The 19,934-nt window shown below is 58.3% G+C and overlaps 3 protein-coding genes across 4 annotated transcripts; 2 read left to right on the top strand and 1 right to left on the bottom strand.

The window, feature by feature from the left end:
• The first annotated feature begins 591 nt into the window (after positions 1 to 591).
• Cnih2 (cornichon family AMPA receptor auxiliary protein 2) lies at positions 592 to 6,321 on the top strand. Of its 2 annotated transcripts, XM_021650302.2 has the most exons (6): positions 592 to 942; positions 4,368 to 4,436; positions 4,847 to 4,894; positions 5,154 to 5,266; positions 5,370 to 5,513; positions 5,686 to 6,321. In XM_021650302.2, the coding sequence occupies exons 1-6, from the start codon at positions 862 to 864 to the stop codon at positions 5,711 to 5,713; spliced, it is 483 nt and encodes a 160-aa protein (XP_021505977.1). In that variant the 5' UTR covers positions 592 to 861; the 3' UTR covers positions 5,714 to 6,321. The 2 variants fall into 2 exon arrangements, with proteins under 2 accessions (XP_021505977.1, XP_060240402.1); XM_060384419.1 differs by lacking the exon at positions 592 to 942 and having other exon boundaries at positions 4,368 to 4,462.
• A 357-nt stretch (positions 6,322 to 6,678) lies between these two features.
• Positions 6,679 to 10,654, bottom strand: Yif1a (Yip1 interacting factor homolog A, membrane trafficking protein). The gene is made up of 8 exons (XM_021650301.2): positions 10,448 to 10,654; positions 9,590 to 9,801; positions 9,357 to 9,461; positions 9,148 to 9,226; positions 7,759 to 7,816; positions 7,437 to 7,592; positions 6,974 to 7,067; positions 6,679 to 6,881 (listed from the first exon to the last, which is right to left on the bottom strand). The coding sequence occupies exons 1-8, from the start codon at positions 10,476 to 10,478 to the stop codon at positions 6,735 to 6,737; spliced, it is 882 nt and encodes a 293-aa protein (XP_021505976.1). The 5' UTR covers positions 10,479 to 10,654; the 3' UTR covers positions 6,679 to 6,734.
• Positions 10,655 to 13,530: 2,876 nt separating this feature from the next.
• On the top strand, positions 13,531 to 18,351 carry Tmem151a (transmembrane protein 151A). Its single transcript, XM_021650305.2, has 2 exons — positions 13,531 to 13,775; positions 15,931 to 18,351. The coding sequence occupies exons 1-2, from the start codon at positions 13,701 to 13,703 to the stop codon at positions 17,260 to 17,262; spliced, it is 1,407 nt and encodes a 468-aa protein (XP_021505980.1). The 5' UTR covers positions 13,531 to 13,700; the 3' UTR covers positions 17,263 to 18,351.
• The last annotated feature ends 1,583 nt before the right edge of the window (positions 18,352 to 19,934 follow it).

Raw genomic sequence — 19,934 nt, 5'->3', positions numbered from 1 at the left:
TCCTAAGTTTGCTGGTAAAGCCCTTGACCCACATACTGGAGCTGGGAAAGCCTGCCTTGGTGCTCAGGGATGTCCCCAAGGGCCCAGCACGGATCTGTCAGAGGGAGGCAGGCAGGAGGCCATCAGGTGAACCGCCATCAACAACCTACCGGGACAGCCATGCAAGACTGAAGTTGGGCAACAGCAGGACCAAGCACTGAACCCCACTGATGGCCATCAGTGCGTTGCACTTGGTTTATTACCTCCTCCAGGCGCTGAGTTGAGTCCCCTCCTCTGGCTTCAAGCCAGATGCCAACTATCCTCAACTATGGTAAGTGCTTCACATGAGGGCCTCGTCGTTTTCCCCTGAGCCGGCGCTGTGAGGATGGGAGACGAAGTATAGAATGTGTCTGTGGTGGGCTAGTTGTTTAAGAGGTGGGCCAGGAACGGGCTTCCAGGTCTGTGTATTGTGAGGGTTCGTGAGCCCTGGGCTCGCAGCGCCGAGCGAGCGGTGGTGCTGAGCCAACGGGGCTGGCGGAGGGGCTCTCAGAGACTCGGCCCCGCCCGAGGCCGCTGCACGGCGGCCCCGCCCCCGGCTCCGCCCCGCCGGCTTCGCGGGCTGGAGAGCGAGGGAGCCGCGGGCGAGCGATCGCAGGATGAGCGATCGGGGCCCGGGCAGCCGGCAGCGGACGCGCCCCCCGAGCCCCACGGCCCGTGCCCCGCGTCCCCCACGGCCCCGCGGCCCCGGTCCCGGACGCGCCGACCGTGTCCCTCGAGTCCGGTGGGCCATGCCCGGCCGGCCCTAAGTGTGGGCCGGGGGGCGTCCCCTTGCGCCCAGACCCCGCGCTGGCGCCCCCCGGGCCGCCGCCCGGCGCGGGGGCCATGGCGTTCACCTTCGCAGCATTCTGCTACATGCTCACCCTGGTGCTGTGCGCCTCCCTCATCTTCTTTGTCATCTGGCACGTAAGGCTGGGCTCGGACTGGGGGCGGGGTGGGGGGCAGTGGGCTCATGGAGCAGGAGGGGGCTGGGGCGGATAGTATCAGAGCCCACGGGAAACTTAAAGGGTCTTTCCCACTATCCCTCATGGTATCTGTTCGCTCCCCCCATTAACACCCCCTGTCGTTGTCTTTCTTCCCCGGGGACAGCCCCCCTCCTTTCTTTACCGCCCCCGCCTGTCTGAGGGTATGTCAGTAGGTCCTGACCCCTCCTTGTCTTATCCAGTCATTGGGCAGGGGGCAGAAATCTTGATCCTTCGACATCCTCAGAATCCACCCCATCTGTCCATCGGGCAGTTTGTCTGTCCCCCCCCCCCCAAAAAAAAAAAAAAACCTCCTTTGTGGGTTTTTCCAACCAGTGATGGAGCCGGTTGCTATGGCAACTGCATCTGTTTACAAGACCCGCATATCTTGGAACCCATTAACCCTGTCCCCTCCTGGACCCCTCTCTGACCCAAGAGAGATAGGTTCCAAGCAGCCCCAGAAACCCAGCCCCCGCCTGTCTCACTTTGGGTAACCCTCCAGTTCCCTCTCCACTTTCCAGCTTCCTTCCTATTCCCCCACACACATATGCCTTTTGTCTTCCATGCCCCCCACTCCCGGTATGCCCTCACCTTGGCTTCGGTGTCTCACACCTGACTCTTCAGACCGTCTCTGTCTCCTCTCCTCCTGATGGCTTCCCCCTGGAGAGGGTTCTTCTACCTAGTTCTCTCCTGGGCCTTCCCAAGGGCCCCTCTCCCTGGTTCCTTTATCCTCTCTATAGAACTATGAGCCTCTGGCTCATTGTTGGGGTCTCTGCAGCCACCCGACTTCCAGCTTCCCTTCCTGTACCCTCTGAGGTGTCTGCCCCAAACGGGTCCCATTCAGGCCTCTGTCTGTTGTAGCTACCAGCACCCTCCATGGACCCCTGTGCACACCTCCTGGTCGTTCATCTTTTGGAGGTCCTCTGATCTGACTACAACCAGCCTGCCTCTCTTCCTTGATTTACCTGCCTTTTTCTTGCTTTCTCATTCCTTTTCTCTTCCTGGGACTTGCTGCCTGTTACCTGGAAGCTCCCCACCTCCCAGAAATCTCCCCATCTTTCTCTTGCCCTTCCCCCTCCTTTCCCTCTCACATATGCTATGCCACTATTGTGTGACGATCCTGGGCCCCTCAGGTGTCTCCAAACACGCACTGTCTCCAGCCCAATCCCTCACTTTGCTCTAGTCTTGACCTGAGTCTCCCAGTTGCTTTTTCTTGTCTTCTGCTCTGTTTTTCTCTTCTTCAATCACCTCAGGTCCATTATGATCTGAGCTTCCTGTCCCAGTCCCAGGGCCTTAGACAGTCCTGTGGGGACAGGAGAGCTTGGGTCCTGAGAATTAAAGAAAACAAGACAAAGCAGGGGGAGGCACAGGCAGGGAAATACAGGACTAGATAATCAGCTCCTGAAATCCAAGACTCCTCCAACTCACATCTTCACTTTCCCTGATAGGGCCTCTCTTCTCAGGAGATTTTCAGAGAAGCCTGCCTAGGACAGTTTGTCTAGCAGCTGCCGGGCAGTCAGGCTGAGTGAGACCCAGACTTTGCCCTTGCGGAGGCTGAGTTAAGTCTACTAAGGTTTGGAGTCGAACCTCTGTTCTCTCACCAAGCCTTTCTGGGGCCCCCTCCACTGTGAGGCACCATGCTTTTTCAGCCTTTTAGCTGGGTCATCTGAGCAGGCTGGAGCTGTTTACTCATCAGTAAAATGGGCTTGTAGACATGAGGTCTGGTCCTCAACTCAAAGCTGGTAAGAAGTAAAACCTTCTGAGCCAGGACCCCAGGTCCTACCTCAACCCTCAGCCCAAGTCCCACTAGTCACTAGGCAACCCTGGTGAGTGACGTGTGTCAGCTGTCACAGTGGGGAATTGTTTGTTCCGGGGTGGGAGGGGGGTGATGCTGAGTCAGCGCCAGGCAGCCTGGGGGGTGGGAGGCCCGACACCCGCTACCCGCTGGTGGTGCCAGCCCTGGGGCAGACAGACGGCACCCTTCCGCCCCTGCTGGACCCTGTTGCTGTGCCTGTCAGGCAGGCAGCAGCCCAGAGTCGATGAGGAATTGGGGGAGGGGCTCCAGATGGCCCCGGCTCCCTCCAGGAAGCCCATGTTCTTTTCCTCTGAACCGTATGGGGTCTAGGATGTTTGGGGGTGGTGGGCCTGCTGCCTCATCCTGGGGCTAGAGGGGAAGGGAGGGGACTGCCCCTCCCCCCCAGTCAGGCTTCTTTGCCAGCCTGCCTCCCCCAGGTCACCTGCAGTGCCTCCCAGGTCCACAGCATCATCTCCTCAGATCTCTGCTCCCTCGGGACTCTCCCCACTCCTGAGCACACTGCCATGAGACACCATGACAGAAGGGACCTTGAGGCCTTCTGCCTTCACTCCCCCCACCACACAGGCCTTTAGAGCACTAGGATACATCCACACTCCTCCATCTCCACGGCCGCCAGACTTCTCTCATGGAGACCACCACGAACCCCTCCCGGACACTCAATGCGCCCTTCGCTGATCTGCCCTAAGAATGACGAAATAGGTAGTACTTTTAACTGGGTTATGCGCTTACCACTTAGTAGCTCTTGTGGCTTTGGCCAAGACACCGAACCTCTGCTTTCTCATCCTCAAGTTAGAGGTGAAAGCGGTAGGCATTAAGTGGGTGGTCACAGTGTCCAGTGAGCTCATAAGGCCTGCTGGGGCCTGTCTCAGCTGTGGCCTGGGCAGCTTGTATCCCCACCAGACCTCAACGAGCCATCCGATTGCCCCACTTCGCTGCCTTATAATCTAGTCTTGGCTGGCCTTGCAGGGACTAGCTGCTGACCTTTCCACCGATGTGCAGCGTTCTCTTCCTTCTTCCCACTCTCCTCACAGCACCCAACCCCGTGAACCTGCTGCTTCCTCAATGTTCTTTCAACCTTCTGTGCCTTTTTTATCTGCTCTTGCCGCGGCTTGGACTGTGTTCCTCCCATTTGTTCACCAAATACCTAGTCATATTGAACCCCACCAACCCATATGGAGGCTCTACCCCTCGTCACTGATCCAGTCCTCTCCCCAGTCCTCCCCACCTCCTTTTGGAGACCGGTGTAGCAAGCCTCTGGGGTGCCTGGGAGAGGAGAGGCCACGTCTTGAAATGTACGGGGAGTGTAGACACTGACGCCCCATTGACTGCTGTGTGCGCTTGGGCCAGGACTTGTCCTGCTTCTTCATTGGCAATCAACTCCAGATGGCGGGGTCCCCGCGTATGCATCCCCACCCCATGGAAGAACATGCATGTGGGGGCTACCATCCAGCTCCCTCCAGGAAGCCCATGTTCTCCTCTGAGCCATCTGGTAGCTGGGTGCTAAGGGGGTTGGGCCTGCCCCGACCCTGACGGGCACGTGCCCCTATCCCCAGATCATAGCCTTTGATGAGCTGCGGACTGACTTCAAGAATCCCATCGACCAGGGGAACCCAGCGCGGGCAGTAAGTGATACATGTGCTGTGCTGAGGTGTGTCCGTCTGTTTGTCTTTTTGTCATGGGTGGGGGGTGGTAATGGGGGTCGGGGAGATGGAGGCGCGGTGTGATGTGAAGGGCCTGTGAGGTGACCCTGTCCTTTCCCCTGTCCCCACCCCCGCAAACACCTGGAGCGGGCTTCAGGGCTCGGGTTCCTCCTGGTGGGGCAGCCTTTTCCAGGCTCTGGGCCGTTGCCATGGAGATGAGGGTGAAGGCCCCTCCATGGCGACGGTCGCCATGGGGATGGAGGGCTGCTTTCCTGAGAGGATGCCGCTGCGGAGCGCTCTGGCGCCCTCTGGCGACAACGCCCGGGGCCGTGGGAGGCGCCCTGGTTTCTGCTCCTCAGCCTCCCTTATCTAGGCCCTTTCCTTCTCTACAGCGCGAGCGTTTGAAAAACATAGAACGCATCTGCTGCCTCCTGAGGAAGGTCAGTGTCAGGGCGGGGTCCGGAAGCTCCTAGCTAGTGCTGCCCTCAACTCTCTGTAGCCCACAGCAACGCCTTCCTCTTCTTCGAGTCTGCTTGGTCCCCTTTGCCACCTAGGAGGGAGGGAATGGCAAGCCAGAGGCCTTTTAGTTCTGAGATCACGGTGGGTTGGCACTTCTTAAACATCATTATCCCTCTGTGCCATTGAAGCTTGGGTCGGTCCTGGCACCATGCTACTGACTTCTTACCCTCACTCCCCCAGCTGGTGGTCCCGGAATATTCCATCCACGGCCTCTTCTGTCTGATGTTTCTGTGTGCGGCAGAGTGGGTGACCCTGGGCCTCAACATCCCCCTCCTCTTCTACCACCTCTGGAGGTGAGGGCAGCAGCTATCTCAGGGAGGTGAAGATGCAAGCAGGGCAGGGTGGGGGGTCAGACCAGGGTGGCTAGGGAGGGCATTCAGGCCTCCCTCACACCAGGTACTTCCACCGTCCTGCGGATGGCTCTGAGGTCATGTATGATGCGGTCTCTATCATGAATGCTGACATCCTCAACTACTGCCAGAAGGAGTCCTGGTGCAAACTCGCCTTCTACCTGCTCTCCTTCTTCTATTACCTGTACAGGTGAGGCTTTGGCCACGGCAGATGGGATCCAGGCAAGGGGTATCCCAGGCTTCAGGCTCTCAATTCCCAGTCCCTCTTTTTTGCCTTTGAGAACAATAGACAGCCCAGGGCATGACTGGACGGGTGGCAGGCTTTCTCAGGACAGAAATTCACAGCCTTGTCTCCCCCACAGTATGGTTTATACGTTGGTGAGCTTCTAAGGGGGAAGCCGGCCAGGGAGCAAGCCCAGATCGGACCGGACGCCTGTGCACCCCCAGCCCTGCCCCTCTGGCCCCAGAGGCCTCAGCCCTGGGGAGGGAGGGGGCACTGGTGCCTCCAGCCTCTCCACACCCCCCAAACTGCTGCTGCGGGGACCCCCGCCTTCAGAGCTCTTCCCTTCCAACTAGGGCCAGGCAAAGCTCTAATCAGGTGCGGGGGCCCCTCTGCTAGCCTGCAGCTAGGCATGGCAGTTGTTCTGCAAGGGGCAGGACTTCTGGTCTTGTCCACTTCAGGGGAACTTGGGACCCTGTCACCAGGCAGACCTTGATCCTGGAAATTCTGGGTAGCCCCCTTTGGCCCTCACCCTGAAGCTCCCCCTGCAGGTGGGGGGGCACCTGCACCAGGAATGAGCAGGCTCAACATGGGGGCAGCCCCATCCCTAGTCTGCCCCCTCCCCTCCCCAGGCTCTCTTTCCAACCCAGTCTCTACTTATCCCAAACCCACACCCACCCTGTCCCTTGGACCTGTTTTCTATGTTGCCTGGAGGAGTCCGGCACCCCCTCCCCGGCCATTTGTGACAAAATATGAATAAACTACTGAAAACACATAAGCCCCAGTTCCTCCTGAAAGGCTCAAACAGATGGGGTTAGGTGGAATGCTCTACAGGGAAACCTGGAGCTAATTCCCTAGCACAGGAAGTCCTGCCCTACTAGCCCCAGGCTTTTCTGGGAGTGCCTCAGCTGTATCTGAAGCCTTGGAGCCACCCTTCCATCCTCCCTTTCCAGCTGTGTCCACTGCAACCCTTCCAGCTGTTTTTCAGGGCAGTCTAAAAGTCACCTCCAGAATGCTGCCGCAGGCCTATCTGCCCTTCTCCCAAGCGGCCCCAAGCTGAGCCCCCTGGGCAAAGCAGAGGCCCAGAGATGTCTGCAGCTTTCCTCTGGGCCCCAGGAACCAGGGTCAAGCCAAGTTAAGGAACGCAAATCTTCAATGTATGGAAAACTCAGTGCCACCTGGGACCAGGGATCACCGGACCAGGTGGAAGGTCAGCCAGTATATGATGAGAGGCTGGAAGGCAGCTGCGCCCAGGGTCAGGTACAGCTGGAGACGCTGCCGAGCGGCTGAGCCCCCCATGCCGTCAGGGCCCGAGGCTGCGGTCCGCAGAGAACGCACCTGGAAGAGAAGTGTGCTGAGGCTGGTCGGGAGGGGAGATGTGTCCCAGAGCTGACCCAGAGGAGAAGGGGGAGGGGCCGCCCCGCACTCACAGTGAAATACGTGAGTGCAGATGATGTCCAGGCCAGGGCCACGTAGTAGCCGTCGCTGCCGAAGAGCAGCCCTGTGAGCACGCTCAGGATCATCCTGGGGGTGCAGGAACGAACCAGTGAACCCCAAGGTCCTGGCCTGAGACTGGCCCACCCAACACCACGGCTCGTGGCACCAGGCTGTTCCCTAAGGCTACAAATGGACTGGCAAGGCTCAGGACGTGGCCCCAGGACCTCATGTTCCCTCCTCTTCCCTGGGATCCCCTGAACAACTCACAAATCCTCAACCTCCTTCAAGTTACTGCCCCCAAGGGGACACTGTTGGAAGCAGCCATCTACTCACAGAGGAGAGGTGGAGGTTGAGAAGGGGTAGAAATGGTCTCTGGCATCAGAAAGAAGGCTGCGGCTACGCAATCTCAAAAGCTGGGGCCACAGACCCTTCAAACCCTCCCCCACAGGCACTCACCCCACATATTTGTAACCGCAGTAGGCCAAGAGGTGAAAGGTGCTCAGCTCACTGTGAACGGTGGCCAGGTAGAGGCCCAGAAGCAGGGCCAGCACCTCCATGAACACCCACACTAGGGCTGTGCTTGCACACAGGCCCAGCACCTCCGGGGAGAACCTGCAGCCACGGGAGGTAGGTCAGAATCGGCCATCCTGTAGCAGGTGTGAGGCGAGAGGCTAAGGGCAGTGGTGGGTGAGCTGGGACCTGGCACAGGACCTGGCACAGATTCTCTACAGAGGAGGGGAGATAAGCCGGGATGGAGAAGAAGAGGGTTACTACCAACCTTTGCTGAATGCCCAGTGCCATCCCAGCCAGCAGCACATATGTGATGAAGGCCATGGCTGCCAAGAGAGGAGAGGAAGTAGTCACTCCGGCTCCCTCACCCAAAGCCCCTCGTTAGGCATTCATTGGCACTCCAGCCTCTCCCACGCCTCCCTCCCGCACATCCCAGGCGCTGTTCACACTCCACATCCAGTTCTCCTAGTCCTGTGCCAGTGCACGTCTCTGACTACCCCCTCCAGCTGAATACCACTGCACCTCCCGGGGCCACGAGCCACCACCTCCCCTCCTACACTGGGAGGCGCCTGAGCTTCCTGCAGCATCGCCAAAATAACACTGTGGAGCTGGGCCACTGCTCATTCTGGACAGGAACCAGCCTGATTTCTGGCATGACTAGCAGACTCGGTGGACAACCCAGGCTGTCCTTAGAGTTCAGGTGTCCCTCTCGGCCAACAATTCTGAGTGTGGTCAGAGGCACTGGTTAGGTCCCTGACCATGCAGAGACCCCAGGTTTAACTACGGGCAGTTTTCACAGGAGTTCAAAGCCACAGAGAGCCAGGCTTCGGTAGCAATTTCAACCTAAGTCATCCTCCCCTGCACCCTCGCCCCACCCCCCATCCCCACCTCCCCAGGTGCCAGAGGCCACAGCACTGCTCCCACCTGTAAAGCTACGGGACAGTTAAGGCCCTGCCGCCAGCTTTATAACAGTGGTTCTAAGAGGGACCGAGGGCAGCTGCTCTGGATGGCTCTGCCCTAGCATATCTACTCTCCTTGTGTGTGTCCTCTGAGCTTGAACCTGCTAAACCAACAGGACAGAGAAGAGTGAGGTGCAGGAGCAATGTAGCTAGCTTGACAAGTGCCATGGAGCCAGGCAGCTATGAGGATCTGGAAAGGAGGAAGCATTTGCTCCAGGGGTCAGGCTTCCTAGAGGAAGGAATGCCGGAGCAGGCCTTGGAGGGCATGTAACAACAGCAGCAGCTAGTGCCTACTGTCTGGTGTGTTTTTCTTCTTGTCAGGTGTGATGCACAGCACATATCATCTTCCTGGCTCCCTACAATAATCCTCTGAGGTAGAGGCCATTGTCAGCCTTGCTTTACTGACGTCTGAAAGATCCAGCCTAAAGTCCTACAGCTGGAAGCTGCTGGGCCAAGTAAAAACCCAGAGCCCCACACTGGAGAGAGAGGAGTTCAAATTGAAAGGCAGGAAAGTGTTAATGAAACATCAAGGTCACATTCAGGAAAAGTTTCTCACTGGTCACCCTGTCAACCTGGTGTCTAGTGACAGTCACACATGAAGAGGACCAGAAATGGATGCTGGACTATGAACTGAGTCTCCTTACTATGCTTCAAAGGCACACGTCTCCTGTGTCCCTAAGCCCGCCATGGAGACTCACTGGGGATATAGAGGTCAGGAGCATTGAGGTCCTTCCGCGGGGGCAGAGGCACGTCATGACTGTATTGCATCTTCCAGTTCTGGCAGTGGCGGAGGTGGTCGATGAGCATGAGCAGAGGGGAAGAAAAAAAAAAAAAAGAGAGGGGGCGGGGGTTGAGGTCTGAGGATCAGTCAGGTTACTCACGAGCGGGGAGAGGCTTGCCAGCTCACCTGATGGGTGTAGGGGAAGACCAACAGCCCCAGCTTCTTGGCTACATAGGCTGTGTCCACAGCAAAAAAATACTTGAGTTTGTTCACAGACACAAAACGGTGCAGCTGGAAGCAAGGAAAAGGGGCTGTGGATAAGCTACACTGCTCCTTCCGAAAGGCTGCCCGGTAAGAGGGTAAGAGGGGACCCTGCAGCACCTGGGAAACCCGGTCACCCTCCTACGCACGGGCCACACCTCTTTGTGTACTATGTCCTTCCCTTGGGATGCTATGGAGCTGCCATAGGCCACAGCCATATTGGCCATTGGGTCTCCAAGCAGGTTGTTGACGTTGAAGGCTACATCAGCTCCTGGGGCTGGGTATCCACCTGGTTGGCTGGAATAGCCACCACTAGTATCATCGAAGAGTGGAGGGGGATCTGGGGCCGCCCGGGTCCTGTGTTTGGAACCTGCAGGTGTGGGAGTACCAAAGGAGATGACAGACATATAAGGCAAGAACCCAACCATTGCTCCTTCCCCACGCAGAGAGGCTGTGCCTAGGTCCTGGGGCACCAAACAAGCATTGAGGAAAAGCCAGGATGCGTTTTGAGAAAGATCTATCCTTTGCTGGAATCCTCTACTACAAGAAGGGGGCAAAGGCGCGCCGAGAAGTGGCTGCCCACTTGGGGTTTCTGGGAAGTCCCTCAAGGGGGATGGATGATCTTGAGAACTAGAGGGCGAGCAGACGTTTGCTTGGCTACGGTCACCGGAGAGACATCCTTTAACACGGGTAGAAAAGGCAACACTGGCGACTCACAGTCCCTGGACAGTGGTCAGGAACCCTGCCAGAGTTATTACAGAGAATGGAAGTTCTGGAAGCGAACTCGGTTTATACAGGATTAGACTTGGGGATCCCGGCAGCGTTGCCGCCGCCTGATCTCAGGACCGGCTAGTAAGGGCGAAGTCCAGGCCACGCTGCAGCGTGGCAGGGCAGGGACACGAGAGACACTCTCCCCGCCCTGGGCAGCGGTCACCGCAGGCCTTCTCCCTCCGGGCAGGTGGGTCTCTGGCGCCCCGCTGTCAGGCCGCGCCCCGCCCTCCCCACTCCTCACGCACCGTGGACTCCGTATCCCGAGTGATAAGCCATGGCCGTGGCGTTCGCCCTACCCAAGGGCTGGCTGCGCTGAGGAGTGGGTGCCAGCCCTACTGAAACACCTGCTTCTCTCGCCTAGCGCCGACCGAAGCTACCCGACGGCCCGACACGTCCCGGGGCTGGCCGACCGCAGCCGCCATGTCCACGGCGTCGCACTCCGCTGTCTCCCATTGGCTCTTCGGAGAAGCCTCTCCCCCTCCACGCCTCCAATTGGCTACTGGTGAGGCCTCGCCCAATCGGGTTTTGTCATAGTCAACTTCCGATAGCCAGGGGGCGGGGCCATCCGAGACGCTCCCGGAAGCGAGCAAGTAGGCTTGCTGATTCGCTGCGCGGCCAGCCAATCGGCGGGAAGGAGTTTAGCAGTTCCGCGCCTGCGCCGAGCGGCGCTTGACGCTCCTTGCCACGACTGCGCGGTTTCGGAAGATAGCTACGGACCGATCCTGCTAGTTAGGGCGCGGAGCTGGCTCCGCCGCGGTCAGTCCGGGAGGAACGTGGCGGTTGACCAAGCTCTGACCTATCCCTGCCCTCCCTCTTGCGTTCTCTTTCCGCCAATTCGCTCTGTCCTGTAGTGGAGCTCCGGCTTGCCTAGGATGTGTGGTTGCGGGCACCGGGCGGGTGACGACAGCGCGGCCCTGAGCCCGAGCCCCTGACTCCTCCTCCCGCCTCCTACTCCTTGCAGAGCAGGTGCTGTCCGCCGGCCGGTGCTGAAAATGCCCCGCAGCGTGTGCCGCTCGCCGCTTCCCCGCGAGGGCCTCTGCTGGGAGGGTTTGGAACCGCGCTCAACACATCACGCACACGCGCATGCACACGCACCGGACAGAAACCGAGACCCAGCAGATCTGTAGTTACACGTGGCAGGAATCTGTATCCGTCCGCCTTGCCCACTGTTTTCTCCGGTGGTCCGTTGGATTTGGGAGGCAGAGGTGTGCTGCTCTGTCTCCTGAGTCATCACCATTTCTGCGACCTCAAAGTGAGGCCCTTCAGCCTCACTCCAAGCCTCCTGGGGCTCTTCCCACCCATGACAGACCTCCAGGCACTGTTCTCTAGAGACCATGACACACCCTCTGGTACTTGAAGCTGATTAGCTAGTCAGTGTTCAGTTCCATAAGGTGAGACCTTCCTGCTCCCCAAACTCAGCGCATGGGGTCCAAAGGCTGCTTTTGCTCCTCCATCTGGGATGCCCTTTCCCTTCCTGTCCATTTGTCCGAAGCCTTTCAGAGTCATCTTAACTTGCTTGTGAGATGGCTGGGGGGTGGGGGGGGTGCCAATTCAATTCCCAGGCCCCACATACCGGAAGAAGAGAACCAACTCCCAAAAGTCATCCTCTGATTTTGCACTGTGGTTAAAGTGTGCCTCTTCACACACATCCTACCCAGAGAGATACACAAAATAATTAAATGTAAAAGGTAATTACATTTTAAGGGGGGGGGGGAGTCACTTTAGCTCTGTACAAAGGGAACAGAGGACTGACCTTGGCCTAGAGTGGTGGCCAGAGTCTGGGTTCTGAATCCCCCTTTAACCAGACTTCTCCCTGGTTAGCTTCCTTGAGGACAGGGACTGTGTCATTCTCCACACATATCTAAGTCCTCATGGTGGCCAAGCACACAACTGAAGATCATTTGTGCCCAGGAAATAAGTAAACAAGTGGGTGCAGTTGGAGAGATGGCCCAGCAGTTAAGGGCACTGATTGCTTTTCCAGAGGACCTGGGTTGGATTCTCATAATCCACATGGTAGCTCACAACACCTGTAATTGTAGTTCCGGGGAATCCAACACCCTCTTCTGCCCTCCATGGGCAGTGCACGCATGTGGTGTACAAACATGCATACAAGCAAAGCATTCATATACGTAAAATAATAATTTAAAACGTGGGGCTGGAGAGATGACTTAGCAGGTAAGAGCACTGACTGGTCTTCCAGAGGACACAGATCCAACTCCAAGCACCTACTTGGCAGTTCTCAAGTGTCCTTAACTCCTGTTCTAGGGGATCTGACACCCTCACAGAGACATACATGCAGTCAAAACACCAATGTACATTTAAAAGATAAGTTTTAAAAAAATTTAAAAGTAAACAAATAAATAAATGTGGAGACACACCTTTAATCCCAGCACTTGGGAGGCAGAGGCAGGCGGATCTCTGAGTTTGAGGCCGGCCTAGTTTACATGCTGAGTTACAGGACAGCCAGGCCTACCCAGAGAAACCACACCTTGGAAAATAAATACATAAATAAATAATAGTAAATGCACGGATAAAAGGAGTCCTTTCTTCTCTATATCCGTTACTCCATCCTTTAATGTCTTGGAGTTGCCCTTTGCTCAAACACACAAAGAACGGCCCACCTAGCACTGCAGCTGCCTCTCTCCTAGCCGCTAATTATCTAGCCGCTAATTATCTAGCCTGAGGCAAGGCCCAGACCGAAGCCTGGGTGTGAGGAAGCCCTAGGGCTAAGGAGAAGTACTGGGGCCTTGAGGAGCCCCTGGGAAAAGGCTGTCCTCCTGCCACAAAACCCACCTCCCGCCCCGGCCCAGCGCACGGCCCGAGAATGCTGGTGACTATAATCCAACGCTTTTCCATTCCCATTTCTCAGATAGAAAAGTTGAGTTTAGGGGTCAATAGGCTGGTCAAAGGTCGTGCAGCTTAAGAGTCCCTGGTGCCCTGGCTCCAGCCCACCAGCCTTAAGCAGAGCCGAGCAGCAGAGACTCATGTTTCCCTTCTGAGTGTTAATTGTACAAGCAAAGCTTCCAAGCTCTTTGGAGTCCGGACGGGGCTTAGCGCTGGGCCCATCCTCTCGAGAGGAGCCTGGCGGGCGCCCCTCCACCCTGAGAATCACCCTCCTCCTCACACAGCCCGGGAGATTCGGGCCCCTTCCAGCCAGGGCTGGCCCGAGGTCGCCAGCACGAGCCCGGCTGGGGAAGGCGGGCGTCCGGCGGCCCGGCCCGGGCTTCCCGCAGGCAGGGCTCGGGGCGGCGCGCCCGCGGTGCCAGGCGCAGCCAGCGGCGCCACCGGTGCCGCGGGGGCGGGGTCAGCGGAGGGCGGGGCGCCGGGCACCGCGGCCGCCAACGCCGCCGCGCTCCGGCTGGCTCCGGGCTGGGCTCGGCGCACTCCTCAGCGGCCGCCGAGCCGAGCGGACGCCCCTCGGGGCCGCGCCGCAGCCTCCGCGCCCCCTGCTTATCATGCCCCGGGCCCGGGCCCGGCAGCCGGAGCACCTAGGACACCATGCCGGAGGGCGAAGGTGGAGACGGCGGGGAGGCGCCCGCGCTCATCCCGGACGGCGAGCCGCTGCGGGAGGAGGTACCGGCGGCGTGTGGTGGGGACGGAGGCTGTGGAGAGGTGAAGGGGACACGTGGAGGGGCGACCCCCGGAGAGGGACGGAAAGCCCCGGAGCCCCTCGGCAATGACGTCATTGGGGGGACAGCGTGCTGGCTGCGGTCGAGGCTTCGGGGTCCGCTTAGGTTAAGGCAGGGGTGGGTGGGCAGGTAGGTAGGAGAGCCCCCTTGCCCTCGCCGCCCCCTCAACCATCCTCTTCGGTCCCGTGACGTCAGCGCCTGTGACCCCCCCCCCCGCCCCCTACGCGTCCCTGTCCCTTAGCGCAGCCTGGGACGCTGCCCGGGACTGCCAGGGCCGTGGGGTCAGGCCCCCAGTCCAGCCCAGTTGCTCACGAGGTGTCGGGCGGTGCCTGCAATGCAGTAGCCGGTGGCAGGAACTGGAGGTGGGGGAGGGAGAGGGGAAGAGAAGGGAGCGGCCGCGGAAACCTTGCTCTCCCCCACCCCAGGTGAGGACTGAGGGTCCCACGCCAGTGGGCGGAGAGCCCCAGAGCCCCTCCTCAGCCCTGGCTAGGAGGACGTGCCAAGTGTGAGATGATAGGTGTGGAAAACAGGGCGGTGAGCGGACTGTGTGTGAGTGGATATGATGTGCTTGTGTGTGCGGTGTGTGTGCGCGAGAGAGAAAAATTCTGCTTGTGTGTGCCCTGTGTCTTTAGTAAGGAACATAGGCACCCCTGGTCAGGTGAGGCTGTCGTGGCCCCTTTGCCTTGGCTCTTCACCGGGAGTGTGGGTGTGTGATTCCATACCGCGCCTCTCCAGTGTGTGGCTGGGTATGGGTTGTGGGTGTCGGGTGGCCAAAGGGTGGGAGAGATGTGCACTGTGGTCAGGGTTTTACGTGTCTGGGTGCCAGAATGTAACATGTACCTGTGCTCATGTGTGTCCTGTGGTGAAGGGGCTGTGAGTGTCTGGGTACACCTTGCTATGGCGGTGAGGCTTGTGCTCTGAAGAGCTCTGATGGTCCTTGGATGAGGGATGGTGTTCCTATGCGGTGGGTGGGTCTAGGATGAGCATGGCTTGGGGATGTGAATGAGGGGGTGTGTGCACCTGGCTGACACAGGTAAATCTGATGCTGGGGGGGGCTGCCTTGGGTGGGACTGGGAGCAGTCTCCTCTCCTGCTGGACCTCTCAAGGCATGACCGGGCTGAGCAGGTGACATTACCAAGAGTCCCACCTCTATACTTCCCACCTCCCACCCCCACCCCGTCTTCTCTTTCTGTTGACAGCAGAGCTGAGGTAGCCCTCCCATGGAGGATGTGCTACGTCCTCTGGTCAAGGAGTAGCTTGTGCTGTCCAGCAGCTCGTGTCTCATCCCTTCCCTCAGCACAGATTGGGAGTGGAGGGCGGCCCTCCATCTGCTTCTCGCCCTGACTCACACCTCCCCCATCCTTTCTCCCTCTCTCTCTCTCTCTGTCTCTCTCTCTCTCTCTATCTCTTTATCTATCTCTCTTACTTAGCAGACTCTTCCAAGTTTTCTGCCATCCCTAGTGGAACAAGGGACCAGTGGGAGTCATAGGGTAGCAGCAAACGTGTTTATTCCCAGGGTCAGACCCTGTGCTAACAAATTCCCACATGTGATCGCTTTGAATCCTCAACAACCGGATCCACGGATCCACGTAGGAGCAAACTGAGTGCTGGAGTAGATGAAAGGGTCTGAGCAGAAAAACTAGCACTCCATGCTGTATAGCTGCGTTCTCTCTCTCTCTCTCTCTCTCTCTCACACACACACACACACACACACACACACAACTCCCCGCCACATCAGCCTCCCAGACCACCAGGACCAAAATCCAGACCCAGAGAGGGTAAAATGGTAGGGAAATACACACAGCAAATCAGAGACAGAATGGGAACTGCCAGAAGTCAGAGTTCTCAGCAGTCACAGAGGGGTCATTTCTTCCCTGTTGGGTTTTTAGGGGAACAGAGGAGTCTTCTGACTGAGACACAGCAGGGCACAGGGGGCGAGGTGGGCTTGAAGACAAGATTTGCTGCTGTGAGACGTGCTGCAGAATAGCTGGATCGATGGAAGCCTCAGTTTTTCCTCCTATGAGGTGGGCTCTGGGGCACCTCCTCCTCCCCGCCAGTGGTCGGCCACTGACACGCGCTCTCTCTCTGCCCACCCGCAGCAGAGGCCCCTGAAGCAATCCCTGGGAGGTTCTCTGTGTCGAGAGTCTCACTGGAAGTGCCTGCTCCTCACGCTGCTCATCCACGCCTGCGGGGCTGTAGTGGCCTGGTGTCGCCTGGCCACTGTTCCCCGCCTGGTCCTGGGGCCTGAGGCGGCCCTGGCCCGGGGGGCTGGCGGTCCACCGCCCACCTATCCAGCCAGCCCCTGCTCCGACGGCTACCTGTACATCCCCTTGGCCTTCGTGTCCCTCCTCTACCTCCTCTACCTGGCCGAGTGCTGGCACTGCCACGTGCGCTCATGCCAGGCACCCCGCACCGACGCCAACACCGTGCTCGCCCTGATCCACCGGCTGCAGCAGGCCCCGCCCTGCGTCTGGTGGAAGGCCACCAGCTACCACTACGTGCGGCGCACGCGCCAGATCACCCGCTACCGCAACGGGGACGCCTACACCACCACGCAGGTCTACCACGAGAGGGCGGACAGCCGCACGGCCCGGGGCGAGTTCGACTACAGCGCACACGGCGTCCGCGACGTCTCCAAGGAGCTGGTGGGCCTGACGGACCACGCGGCCACGCGGCTGCGCTTCACCAAGTGCTTCAGCTTCGGCAGCGCTGAGGCCGAGGCCTCGTACCTCACGCAGAGGGCCCGCTTCTTCAGCGCCAACGAGGGCCTGGACGATTACCTGGAGGCCCGCGAGGGCATGCACCTGAAGGACGTGGACTTCCGCGAGTCCCTCATGGTCTTCGCGGACCCTCGCAGCCCGCCCTGGTACGCCCGAGCCTGGGTCTTCTGGCTGGTGTCTGCAGCCACGCTGTCCTGGCCCCTGCGCGTGGTGGCGGCCTACGGGACAGCCCACGTGCACTACCAGGTGGAGAAGCTTTTCGGTGCCAGCTCGCCGCCCCCCGGGGCTGTGCCCAGCGGGCCGCCGCTCTCTCGCGTGGCCACCGTGGACTTCACAGAGCTCGAGTGGCACATCTGCTCCAACCGGCAGCTGGTGCCCAGCTACTCGGAGGCTGTGGTCATGGGTGCCAGCTCTGGGGCCTACCTGCGAGGCTGCCAGCGCTGCCGCCGCTCCGTCAGCAGCAACTCCCTGCCTCCTGCCCGTCCCAGCGGGCCTCGCCTGCCCTTCAGCCGCAGCCGTCTGTCACTGGGGGCCGGGGGCCGGGCCACCCCAGGGGTCTTCCGCAGCTTGAGTGGAGGCCCCCTGGGACGCAGAGGGGAGGACACTGAGCCCCTGGAAAGCCCCCCATGCTATGAGGATGCCCTTTACTTCCCGGTGCTCATTGTCCACGGGGACAGTGGCTGCCAGGGAGATGGGCAGGGTGCACTCTGAGGTACCCGCCCCCTACAGCCCCGGAGCACCCCTCTCTCCTCACCATCTCACTATGGGCTTGGGTATCTGAATAGCTGTCAAAAAAACCAAACAAACAAACAAACAAACAAAAAAAAAAAAAACAGAAAAGAAAACAGACCAGCCTTGCACAAGGAGTAGGAGTGGGGTAGGACCCTTAGACGAAAACACAGTGACTCGTGCTCCTTTGAGGGGAAAGGGAACTAAGTCGAGTCGGTGATCTGTCCCCAGCATGGCTCCCCCAACCATCACCATGTTCCCCTGTGAAAGCAGATGATGCTGGACAGGGAGAGAGGCTTCCAGGAACGCTGGGATGGGGAGGAGAAGTGGGTACCGTTGCCTGACTCTCTGCCACAGCTGAGCTACCTGGGGAGCCCTCAGCAGCACAGAAGCACAAACTGGTGGCCTGGGACCACGCCCAGCTGGGATGGCTGGCCTGAAGCTGAACGGCTGGCTGTGGCCACCCCGCGGCTTGATCCCCTGCCCACCAGAGTTCTCATCCTCCTCTGCTCCATCCTTTTCATCTGCCTTCTGGCCTCTGCTCTGGGCAAGTGCCCTGCTTATCCCCAGACCCTAAGGTGCAGCTCCCCCACAGAGCCCGGTTCTCAGAGCACAGACGTACCCTCTTGCCCCCCCTCCTTGATCTCCGTGCTTTTGCTGCACCCTCAGCTTGCCCTGTGAGGCAGGGTTTCCAACTCCGAGCCCCACCACAGCCAGCCCCAGCACCCTAAAATTCATATCTGCCTCTGTCACCCACATAATACCCTAGCCTTGTTCCCACCCATTTCCCCAGGCTTCTCTGCTCTTCACCTTCTGGTTGACCCACAGGATGTAGGACCGCAGGGCATCCGAGGGGCTCTGCCCTGGCCACAGCCTCTTGGACGATGCCCTGGTCTTGCCTTGAAGGCCCCTGCTTCTTCCATCCATGGAGCCTGTCCAGGGGACACCATCCCTCCCAAGGGAGAACAAAAGAGTCCCTTCCCTTCCAACTGGGGATTCCACCCCCTCTCAGGGGCTGGCGGGGGAGGGAAGAGACAGAGAAAATTAAATAAAGTTATGAAACAGGAAAGGTTTCACATGTGCATTCCTGGGTGATGGGTCCGAGGCCAGCACTGCAAGCCCATTGGGTACATCGAGTCAGGGAGGAGACCCGCCATTTTCTAGCATTTAGATACACAGACTGTGAACCTTCCTGCCAGGGCCTCCAAGACTCACCTTTGAGATCCCTGAGTAGCTGAATGCACTCAACCCCAGGATGAGAGTCCGATTAGATCTTATGCATTGTTCCAAGTGACTCCTCTTTCAGCCTTGTGGCAATTGCAAATCTTCTGGGTACACAGAGGAATGAGGAATAATGTCTAGTTCCCACTGTGGGGAGAAAGTTATGGCCCGAGACCCAAATACAGCTCTATTTGTAGCCACTGATCAGTTGGGGGCAAGGCTGGGCAGCACAAAGCTGGAACCAGGGCAGGCCAGAATGGCACCTAAAGAAAGAAACTAAGGAACAAAAGCAGGGCCTTACTCTCGAAGAGGGCCACAGGGAAGTGTCTGAGCAGATATCAACATTCTACGCAGTTTGCTCTATCTACTGTGCAAGAGCGCTGGGCCTGGGGAGAAGCTCAAGTGTAATCACTTCCCCAGGCCCTAGCTCCGAGTAGCACGGGGGAAGTGGAAGTGAAGACCCGTGGCTCTAGACAAAACACCAGAATCTGTGTCTAAACTAGGGCAAACTGGAGCCTCGGCGTGCGGCTGAGAAGGGAAATGGCAAGGCTTTACATGAAAACAATTAGCCAAAGTCCTGCTGCCTGGAATGGGGGTGTAGTTCAGCGGGCACAGTGTTTGCCTAGCATGCGAGAGGCCCTGGCTTCCAGCCCCAACACTGAATAGCAAGTGTGGGCCTATCACCCTAGTGTTTAGAAAGTAGAGGCAGGAGGATTGACGTTCAAGGTCATCCTCAGCTACATATGAATTTCAAGATTATCCTGGGACACCTGAGATGCCATGTAGTAAAGAAATAAAGAACTGAAGTACCCAAAATATCAAGAAAGCTTCCCAGGGGAAGCCTCTGTCCTCCACCGTCCTCCTGATACCACCGCCACCGGCTGCGCACTGGCCGTTCTCCCTTCCTCAGTAGTCTAAGTCCAGTTGCACTTCCGATGGCAATGACCCCAGCTGAAGGGCAACATGTCTTCCCTCCCTTGCCTGTATAGTGTGACATAATTCTCAGACATCTCCAGAAGGAGTGAGAAGGGGTTTCTAACGGTGCCTTTGGGAAAGAAACCGTGTTGGAGAAAGCCCCTGTGGTTTGGTTTGGTTTTTCTTCATCCTGCGTTCGCACTGGCATGTACATCAAGCTGGCGCTCTTGCTGTCATCTCAGATCTGGTGGTGACCTTGAAAATTGCAGCCATGGGCAGAGAATAGAAAGGTCAAGATAAAAGATCCTGGGTTTCTACTGGCACAGTGGGGTTCCCAAATCAATCCTGGTTGCACATTTCCAGACTTCATTGGAAAGGGAGTAAAATGCTAGTTTATTTAAGCCGCTATTTCCCCTTATTTCTGTTACCAACAACCTTTATTAATTATCTGTCTTTAAGAAACTACGAGTTCCAGGACAGCCAGATCTATACAGAGAAACCCTGTCTTGGAAAAAAAC

This window comes from Meriones unguiculatus, chromosome 1 (genome assembly GCF_030254825.1).
Source record: "Meriones unguiculatus strain TT.TT164.6M chromosome 1, Bangor_MerUng_6.1, whole genome shotgun sequence".
NCBI classification, from domain to species: Eukaryota; Metazoa; Chordata; class Mammalia; order Rodentia; family Muridae; genus Meriones; species Meriones unguiculatus.
Note: the sequence above shows the minus strand (reverse complement) of the source record. Positions and strands in the feature narration are given on the sequence as shown.